We start from the raw sequence: 11330 nt of genomic DNA on the forward strand, positions 1-11330 counted from the left end.
ATTTTGTTCCCAAAACAAAATAATTAATTAATGATTAATATATTTGCTCGGAACAAAAAAGAAAAAAAGTTCCCGATTGGTCGAAGAATTCTCATTGTGTTATTCTTATAGATATGCTTATATTAAGCTCCATGATTATTTACATCAGTGTTGAACATCGGGTTTACCGTGAAAAAATTTATCGAAATTAATAAGGGTTAGAAACCCTTATTTAGAATAATATGATTTTATTCAGGTTGTTATTTTACAACTTCCCCGTCGTGGTCGAGAGGTTTACACTCTCGCTTTGGAAGCGAGAAGTCTTGAGTTCGAATCCCAGTTAAGGCTACCAATCTCATGTTTTTGTGTTTTTTGTTGTTGTTGTTTTAATTGTTAAAGCCAAATAAACATTTAATTGAATATCAGTGTTGCATTTAGTCTTATAGCCAATTTACTATAGTTATGACATGGTGACACTATAAAAACAAATTTGTTTATAATCTAACAACCTTCACTTTTCTGAAATTCTGAGACCCAAACAAATTCAGCGCCTACTGTGCTTTGGTTTTGTATGCTACTGGGGAAAATCATGCTGTGGCATTAGTATTGGTTGGTTCAGGATCTAAGAACACGCAAGATCGAACTCGACTAGTTTCTTTTCAATATAAGGAAGTAAATGCAAAATGTTTATTAAAGTGATGCAATGTACATATATGTTAATATTATGTATATATTATATTTACACAAATTCTGTTAAGTGAGAAGGAATCTAGCAATAACACAAATGATTATGTTGAATTAATAGAAATGTGCATTGGGACACTGTCATGTATTAACAATGGCAATGTTTTAATTTTGTTAAACAAGCAACAATGTGATACGAAGCAGGAGTAGTCATGTACACACAGTTTGAAATATTCACATTACAGTAAGCAAATCTATGAATAAGAATGCACTTACATGGATTTGTAACATTCAGATATAAACAATCATGTCATCAAGATATACAATATATGTCTTTATATAATACATAAATAAGGCGAACATTTCCCTCCATATTTCCGGTTAAGTGGAGTTGCAATTTTTCGGGTTTCTACTGTACATTGTACCGGTATATTAAAATAATGATTTTTTTATATTAACTTTCAGTTCTCTAGCTCGTGGATTTTATTTTGTTCACATTTGACACACAACAACGGTTTCACTGTATATCAACACACATTTCACTGTATTAAGAAATACTACTTATTACGATTACATTTTAGACAGTTCAATACGACCGTAGCGATGTAACTTCTAAATTTAGGATTGAAAATGCTGTAAATGATCGGATTAAAGACGCTATTGAAGAATGGCAACATCAAAGCAAACTGGATTCCAGGACCAAAATCATATTCTTTGTCTGTCTTCAACACCAGCCTGATGATGATCCGGAGTGTAAAATACGGCGTGAAACATAGGATATACAAAACAGACACTGCAAGCATCATCATCGTTAGATTCCATTCAGAAGGTTTCTTCGCCGTAGAAAATTCGAAATTCTTTGTCGGGGCCTTTGTGCTTGACGCCTTGTTTTTGGATTTCGAGGTGTCCTTTGAGGAAACTTGCCTTGATATTGTAGAAATTTCTGTTTGATTCGATTTGACACTGTTGTCTGTAGTTTCGGCTCTCTTGCCTACTGTTTCGCCATTTGTAGAACTACCCGGGTTTTCTGTATCAGAAACATTTCTTGCGCCGGAGCTATGACTGGTTCTATCAGACTTAACGCTGTTTACATTAACTGTTCCCCATTCGCTCATTGACTTTCTTCGTTTGTTCAGCTCGTAAATAATTCTTGAGTATGTCACGAGAACTGTCACGAGAACCATTGTGTTCAGAGAGAAATCTACGAGATAAAATACAAGTCCAATCTGTTTGAAAATGCCATCATCGCTAGCTGAACAATAATACGTCTGTATAGTCTCATTTACGTCAGTTAACGTAACATTAACCTTAAATATTTCGTACGTTGCTAAAAGCCTTGTCGCTAAGAGGAGTGAAAATATAACTATACCGATGCCAATATACTTAGCGCTGGATACTGCAATCTGACCACCAAGAGGCTTGCATATTTTCCTGTATCTATCAATTGCAATTATCCACAAAAGTAAGGTAGAAATTGAGCCGGCCCACATACCCATGAAATGTGTTACCTTACACAGAATTCTCAATGTGTACCCTATATTTATTATCATCTCGGGTATAAATGGAATAGCCACTGCACACGTGACTGTATCCCCTGCCGCTAAATATTTAATGAGTAAAGTCGGTACGGAACGTTTTGTTTTCTTCATGTAGAATAACAAAGTCAGAATGTTTCCAATCACACTGACTATTAATAGAAACCCGGCCGCTGTCGCTACGGGAAGTATTCGCAGGAAAATTTCCTTCTGTGTCCGTAAAAATAGCTCATCTTCCGTATTGGAACTCATCTGTCGGAGAAAAAACAGAAACTAAAGAAATCGGTTACTAAATTAAAATAATTGGTGTGATATTTATAATTTAAGTCAAAAATGGAAGAAAAATAAAATATAACGAGAGAGGTAGGGGTAACTTTAATTCAAATTGGCATATCTTTTTTTTTATTTCATATTTTGACGAGGAGTCAGAGTCGTCAGTGTTATTAGATGGTTTCAAGAAGTAATAAGAAAATCTACTAGGCGTTTATATCGTACTGGTCGAACAAAAAAATCTTAGTAAGTGTAACTAATTAAACACGGCTTGGGCGAAATCAATTACATGTAGTTGATATTTAAATTGAATGGGTGTAAGTCCAATACTGAATCTATTGAACCGGGTGAATAAAGACTGTTTGAAGTGAAAAAAAAGAACATTTTTTTTCATTGACGCGCTTATAATGTAACGCTAACATTTAGAGCGTCTTTACACTATGACTGTAAAACACAAATGATGTCATGTTAAAATATGTGAGCGGCCGTGCTCTACCATTTTTCCGGAGTCGCTAATGCGGCACGGGCATGCGATAAAGGAAAATATTCGTTCAGAATAATACATTTGCTATGAAGACTCAATCGCAACTTTTCGGTCATGTCCGTCAGTCTTCGTATAAGGGTATTATGAATAATTTCCAAGGTTGTCCCGATTGATGAAGACTTGCAATATAATCATTAATCAAATCCATACAGAAGCTTTTATTTTATGGTTTGAGTGGATTACTGATTTATCCGTGAAAATTTAATTTTATAATTTTAAAGTGGAAATTATAAAAATATGATTTCATACTTCAATTTTTAAAGATTTTTCCCGTGTCGTACCTCAGTTTTATTTTTTTTCTTATTATTCCGAAATTTCCAGGGCTGTTTAAGCTAAAAATGGAAGAAAAAAACCTTTTATATCAAACAAAATAAAAAAGAGAAAAAATTCAGTTTCAAATTACTAATCACACAAACATCGTCTTTAATTTTTTTTTATTTCAATTTAACAGTCTGGAAAATACACTTTCTTCCAAATGTAAAACTACTCTTAATGACATTTGGGGATATTCAAGTATCCTACGAGTTATAAATGAAAGTGAAACAATCGGACGCCCAGGTTAAAATAGAATAAAAGATAAACAAATGGAAAACACAGAAAATAACGTAAAATTAATACACGATTCATAGGTAATGCGTTTAGTTAGTTAAAAGAATCGTCAGCGACACAATTTATGGAATAAAGCATTCCCCAAAACGTATTTTTTACTGCAAGTTATGTGTCCATCAACACATGATCGTCACGCATTATGCATTTTAAAGCAAGCTAATGAAAATAAATGCAAAATTTCAAATGTTAAGATACTCATTTTATTAAATAAACAAATACGAAAATGATGATAAATATGTATACTCAAGTAGAGCTTTGTTTTATAAATACATTTTAAACCACAGATTTCAACCATATCTTGATTTGATAAACGTTAAAAAATTCCGTGTTTGTTTATCACGATTACGCGTATCATCACATAGACTTTTTATTTAAAGTGACCGATGGACTAGACCTGTTAGCACTCCAGTAAATGAACGGAAATGTACTTTTTGCGATAAATTTGAAGACGAATATCATTTTATTTTAGAATGTGTTTTATTTAATGATTTGAGAAGGCAATTTGTACCAGCCTATTATTACAGACGACCAAATACGCAAAAATTTGTTGAATTAATTACTACAGAATGTAAGCGTGTCATAAGAAATTTAAGTACATACGTAGGAAAAGCATTTACATTTAGAACAAACGAACTTTACAGAGACAACTATTCTTAAACTGATTTTTCAAGATGTAATGATGTGAATTTTGTTAGTATGACTCTTATATGCCTTTATTGTTTATCACTTAGCTTTGTAAAATGTAATCTCATTATGTACAATTATAGTAAATCCATATGTCAATCAACTTGCTAGTTTCGTTTTTGTGCAAGTTGTGACTGGAAATGGAATAAGAATTCGTATTTATTTTATGTCCGATTGACATTTTACATTCATGATTTAAAATTTTATAACTTTATGAAATAAAATCCATTGGTCACCAACTTTCCACTTTCGTTTTCGAGCAAGTTGTGACTAGATATGGAATCATTTTTCTTACTACTACTTACTTTACTGTACTATGCTGTATATGCACAGACAAGTGTATTGAATATTAAAACTGTTTATTCTGTCTATTATGTTACAAAAAAAAAAAGTTGGAGCATATCAATGTTATTAAAAAAACGGGTTGCATATAGCAGTGCTTATACATATGCAAAAATATATGTGTATACATATGTGTAGATGGTATATATGCAAGTTTATGAGCGTGCATGTACTTATGTTTATATAAATGTATGTAATGTGTGTATGTATGCATGTTTGAATATGTAATTATTATTATTAAATGTTAAATTGCTGTAGCCATATATAGTATGTAAATGTTGGCCACATGGGTCTATGACCTTCTGGTGTTTTGAAAATAAAATCTTGAATCTATATAATACAGAATGTTGTAATAATAAATACATAAATAAATAGTTTATTAATGTGTCATATGTTAAAGGGACTCCACTGAGGTTTTTTGACATGACGGGACTGGAAATAATTTTTGAGATTATTACTCCATTTGATGAAGATCTATACAAATAAAGTATGTGCAAAATTTCAGATCATTTGCTCCCTTTGTTTTTCCAGAATAATTATTACAATAGTTAAAAATGACCCGAAATTGAAAAGCGTTTAAACGCTTTTCACTCAAATCGGACTGAGAATAGTACAAACATATGATTTTCAATGTATTTCTTGTATATTTCTTGGTTATATTTTATTTATATTTTTGTTTTAAGTGCTCATGTTTATCTACATGAAAAATTAAAATTTTATGTTTTTAGGCTTGTAAACCTCAGTGGAGTTCCTAAGAAATGAACAAACAAGACATGGATAAACAATAGTATACACCCTGCATAATGGGCCTATAAGACACAATTAACATGAAGACAATAAATCTGAAAACATGTGAACAACATAAAAGGTATGTTTAGATAAAAAAAGAAAGATCTTATTTATCTTTGAGCTCAAAAGAAATACTAATTTATTTTATATAGTTGTATTTGAATAAACACTGTAGAAATGTACACTGAGCCAAAAATGAATAAACAAAAATGTGCTAATATCATAAAAAAGAAAATTAATTATGAAGTAAAATAAATATGGTAATAAACATCAGGAATGATTTTGTTTGAACATAATCCGAAGGAATTTTACTCACCTTATCACATTTAGAATTCTCGTCCGCCGATTTATTGCTGTCGTTTTTTTGTTAAAATAATTAATTATCGTCAATTCAATCAAGTTTGTCACTGGTTTTTATACACAAGCTGTACGCTTATTTATTTGTTTTTGAATTTATAGTCTGCAGCATCAACGTGCTCTGCGTTAATAAATGACAAGCGCGTGGTGATTATGCACGACTCCGCCCAACGCCAATTTAATGGAACATTTCATTTTGTTAAAGCGGCATAGTCGTGTAATTGTCTTAAAAGTTTGGACAGGGATCACAAAATACATGATACCTGGAAATGTGCATCGTTAAAGTGGCATGTTAAGTTAAATGTCATGATGCCTTCAAAATTTAACATTTGCAATTCACAGTATCACCATTAATGGTTTATATCAGATAAACTGATTTGATTCCCGGTCTAATTATAGTTCTTAAACTTAACTAGAAGATCATAGCAGGGAACAAAATATATATTATTAAGATATTAGAATACAACGCAATTATAGATTTATAAACATAACAAACCAAGAGCGCCTTTAATGAATATTCATTAGATCCATCTCATTTTGTGCGTAAAGATTTGGTACTTCACCAGTTGATCATTTTTTTTTAAATTGTAAGAAACTAGAAAATATTCGTCTGTCTGTAAGAGACACCGACATTCTTACTCTCTCATACCCGAGCCAATCTCCTTTACTCATGATTTTTCTCTAATTTTAATGCCGCCTCGAAAGCTATATGCTTTTGGGTATAACGCCTTTTGTAAGCTTTTGGTATTTAAGCATTTATACATTAAAAGGGTAAAGGATTTTTGTAAAATAAGATTTATAAGCGGCAAGATTATCTGGTTTCAATAATTTTGTAATACGTTTGCGAAGAGGAATATTTTATTTGTGCAGAATAAATTAATCGGAACAAGATATAATTCTGCTATTTAAGGTAGGGCAGAGATTTTGTGCAAGCCCCATTTGTTCAAGAATTTGGAGTTATTATTTAAAAAAAATGTGACCTGCGGGTTGCAGATTTATAGTAGCTAAATACACTCACAAGTCATATTCAAAATCTATAGATCAGCTTTTGGTCGATAATCACCTTTAAAGACATGAATAATAACATGTCCAAGTTCCATTATCTCGGTGCCTGAAAGGGCATCTGGACCCTCATAAAGTATAGAACAAGTAAAATGGTTTCCTGCGGTGAACATTTTAATGATATAAAGATATGTCATTTAACTATTTTTAACATTATTTGGGGTGGGGGGGGGATAAATAAACGTTTGTATCAGGAAGAATATAGTTGACAATTGAATAAACGGTCAATATAGAAGAAGGCCTTTGGAAAATGGTGACCGTTGAAGACCTGAGAAGGTCGAATTTCTTTTTAAGAAAATGATTAAATAGGCCTACCATTTTATGAATTATTCCGAGCAAAAAAAAAAAAGTAAACACACAAGTTTACGCAGAAAATATCTCTATTTATTATTGCAGATGCCACTACGAATATTTTAATTTTGTAGATTTTCAGTATAAACAATTTATTGTTTGTAAAATTTGAGATAGATATTAAAGAAACATTGATAATATCAAACACATCATTCAAGTTTTTCCACCTTAAACGGTAAAATAACTATAGAGAATTAGAAATATCACGCAATAGTTTTTTGTTCTTAATTAGGTGTAATTCGAACTAATTCCCTACAGGTAAATCCGTAACGTACCGGCAACGTTATTTAGCTAGGTTTTCGAAAAGGTCAATTAACCAACATGTACGGTTTACAGATCACATGCTCCTCCATGTACCGAAAACAGGTCAGGTGCTCCTCCAAGTCTCAAAAGTTAAACGCGTACCAATATCCTGCGGTCTCCAGACCGCAGGGAATAAATACATAAATACTAGTGGATCAGGTCTAGAACAAGCATTGTAGAATATTGAACATCTTCAAATTTTAGTGTCATATCATTTCATTTAACCCTTATAGGGACTACACCTAGAGTGTTGTTTTTTCTAACTTTTAAAGACTTAACTTTAAAAGGACAATTTTGGGACTAGCATACCATTTGCTGTATGTCAGGACTAACATCCTGTGTAAAAATTGCAGTTCACTCTCTCACTCCCTTTTCACAGAATCAGTATTTTTATTATGCAAAATGCCAAAAAGCGCGTTGCAACCAGGCTGAAAATATAGCAATGGAATGGATTTTCAATTTAACTCAAATATTTCTTTATTATCTTTTGCAGAAGTTTTCATTTAAAGTGTATCCCTTGATATATGCAATATTTCAAATTTTTGATTTTAGGCTTTTGATTCCAGTGAAGCCCATTTAACCTGCTGGCTTTGACACATGACCGTACACTCTCAATAATTTTTTTTCCAAATGGTTTTATCAACTTCAGGTTTTTATCTTGATAACCCCAAAATTGATAATGGACAGGCTCAAAACTTTGAAGCTGCACAATTTCATTAATGAGTGGATTTTTTTAGATAAATTATTATTTTTCTCGATAAAACTAAAAGCATCTTGGGGATTGGAGGCAAACTTTGTGAAAATATGTTGTTCGGCAAATAACCTTTAAATTTGTTTGTATATAACAACTTTCAAGTGCCTCAGCTTAAGTAAACAATTAATACATATAACATTTAATATCAAGCGAGATCTACATTAGATTTCAACGAATATTAAAACAAGGTTCCTTATTAAGTAAGTATATTAACACATTATCTATAATGTTTATCTAAAATGAGTTTGCTCCTTAATGACATAATGGTAATAAACTAAAGTAACGCGTGTGCCCGTGCAATTCTCTTGTGGGAAATATGTATATTAGAAAGGTTATAATCACTGATTAAACCATAAGATAATCAACTAATTTAATGAAGTATTCTCATTTGTGATAGTTTATATCATCTAGACGTTTTGTTTTGTCACTCGAACGCATGGATTAAACATGAAACTATCATCTATGAAGATGAAGAAAAAGACTATTTTATCCATTAAAAGTGGTTGTTATTTTTGCAAAATAACAATATTTTATATACACTTCTGTTAATTACCATTAGATTCTAAAATACAATCATTTATTGATTTATAAAACATCATAAAAAATAAAATCAGGATCATTTGATCCTGATCCTGACATTTTCTTTAGTGAACACTTGGTTTGGAGCTAAAAAGTATGAACCTTTTACAAATGGTATTTCAATAAATATTAAGTGCTTTCTGCCTGTCTATAATGATTAATTATCGCCTTAACGCAAAGGTTTATATATCCCCATGTGTAAACTAATGGATAATTATAGAATCAAAATTGAAATATCAAAGTTTCGTGACTCTGTATGAAATCAAACCTTTCTAAAGCCATACACTCTTATAATCTTAACGTTAATGGCTATGAAGCCACTGAAAAAGTTTTTGCTTTTGTTAGCACGGGTTTGAGAAGTAAGTGATTTTAACTAACACATGTTTTCACATAGAATTAAAGAGCTTTGTAAAGATTGTTTTAATACTTTTCCCTTTTTCCCTCTGAAAAAACAAAACAAAAACGAAACAATACGACTTAAATGAACTACAAGACAAAAAGCATATAAGATTTGTTATGCTATTGTCCTGTTTTCACTTTTATTCTAAGTTGTGTTTTTTCTTCAACCACGAGTATTGCACGGGTTTCCCTTTTATATTAAGTATTATTTACTCGTAGAAATTTCAAAAGTTGTTCACAATTGAAGGTTTATTTGAGTTTTTATGATCAACGTTTTCTTGAGTTAATTTCTTTCCGAAATTTATATAAACAGGTTTATTATTGCTCGGAACAAAATGGATAATTACATAGCATAGTTTTCCAGGTGATATAATGTATCTTTTACCTATTATATTTTTTCCTAGGTCTATAACTATCGTAAAACTTGCACGATTTGCACGTTTTTTCTAGAGACTTATGGACTTGTCAGCGTTCTTTCTGCCAAAAATGCAATTAGCTACCCGCTAAAAAAAAAACACTTAAAGGTTAAGAATAATTATACACTTTTGTTCTAAAACAATTTATTTTCTGCTCTCTCTCTCTCTCTATATATATATATATATATATATATATATATGTGGTTTGTTGTTTTGTATAATACTAAAATACATTCAATATAATTATTTAAAGTATTACATACCTTCCATTATGGACCAATATACATTCTGCATGGAAGTTGTCAAACCTGTATAAAAGACCACCTCTGAAATCAAGATCATCCTGTGCATAAAGATCACTATTTGACAAACCTTTCTTGACTGCATAGAAAAATCATCAATAATTTCACCTCCAAATAAAGACCACTTATCTATAAAGACCATGTTCAGCCTCTTGTTTGGATGGCCTTTTATCACAGGTTTGACTGAAGTATTAATTTTGCAACCAAAAAAGCTGATATAATTGACTAACTGGAAATACCTATGGGATAAACAAATTTATTAAACTGCCATTGTAACAGTTGCAAAACTGGGTAACAGACAGTACCCCCTTTGATGGGGGATTTAAAAACAGAAACCAAAGAACATAACTTTTAAACCTTTTTACAAGTTTAAAATTTTCTCCCGGGGCCAAAACATACTGGAAACTTTTGATTGGAAAACCCCGTAAAGAAGGGGAGGGCAAAAATTTCAATTAAAAAAAACTTTGGGGAAAAAAAAGTACTAAAAGGGAAAGGGAAAAGTTAAAAAATTTTTTAAGATTCGAAATATATTTTACCATTTATGTGCGGTTTTAAAGACTATTTTTATATTTACAAACCCTTTTTTCTACTTTTTTCTAATGCAGTTAAGGGCCCTTTAAGGGACATTTTGACCCCCTTTTTTATAAATTTATTATGGTTTGGTCAGTGCCATTGATAATGTGTAAAAATTGCTTCCTTTTGGTTACTTTCAACATTGATTTCACATTCAAAATACATTTTTCAAATTTTCATGAAAATTAGCATTGAATGTGGCGCCGGAAGCGTTGCTGCTTTAAATCAAACAGTAACAATATGGGTTGCTTTATGACAAACATCTGAACCAGGCGATCAAGTCTCTTATGACAAATTCATTGGAAACATTTTTTGAAACAGATGACCCCCCAAAATTTCCTTAGAAGTTTGACTTTTTTGCCATTTTTAACATATTTTTGGTCATATCTGCCTGGTCCATGCTCTAAGCCTACATTTATTTCCTGGATTAAAACTAACCAGTAAGTATCAATTTCACAGCATGTGAACTAACTACTCTTGTCACAAGGTTTCTGAATCAGCAATGAGGGGCATAAACCCACTTTAGAAACATGTTCCAAAAGCCATATTTGCGTCAACTTGAAAGGAGCGTAAATCAAGAAATTCAATGCAAATTAAAAAAAAAAATGTCATAACATTCTGGCTCAAACATTTCCTTAACTACAGTCCCAGCACCACAGCCAAAGCTAAGGCAAGCCTGATATATTTTCAATTCATTTCGAAACCTGCGTAGGAAAGTCAGCATGGAAAGAAGTATTCTTCATGTGTTCTGTTATTCCAGTACATGTAAAACCAAAATTGATTGCAAGCCAAAGTGCT

At 31.5% G+C, this 11330-nt stretch overlaps 1 protein-coding gene across 1 annotated transcript; it reads right to left on the reverse strand.

Annotated features, from left to right (window-relative positions):
• Positions 1 to 1220: 1220 nt before the first annotated feature.
• LOC132741988 (putative neuropeptide Y receptor type 6) lies at positions 1221 to 2450 on the reverse strand. The gene has a single exon (XM_060730262.1). It carries the CDS (start codon positions 2448 to 2450, stop codon positions 1221 to 1223), a length of 1230 nt encoding a protein of 409 aa, XP_060586245.1.
• Positions 2451 to 11330: the final 8880 nt, after the last annotated feature.

Source organism: Ruditapes philippinarum, unplaced genomic scaffold (assembly GCF_026571515.1).
Source record: "Ruditapes philippinarum isolate M1 unplaced genomic scaffold, ASM2657151v2 ctg4335_1_1_1_1, whole genome shotgun sequence".
Lineage (NCBI taxonomy): Eukaryota > Metazoa > Mollusca > Bivalvia > Venerida > Veneridae > Ruditapes > Ruditapes philippinarum.

Coding starts and splice junctions, on each gene's coding strand:
- LOC132741988 (XM_060730262.1), bottom strand. CDS start 2,450: ATGAGTTCCAATACGGAAGATGAGCTATTTTTACGGACACAGAAGGAA.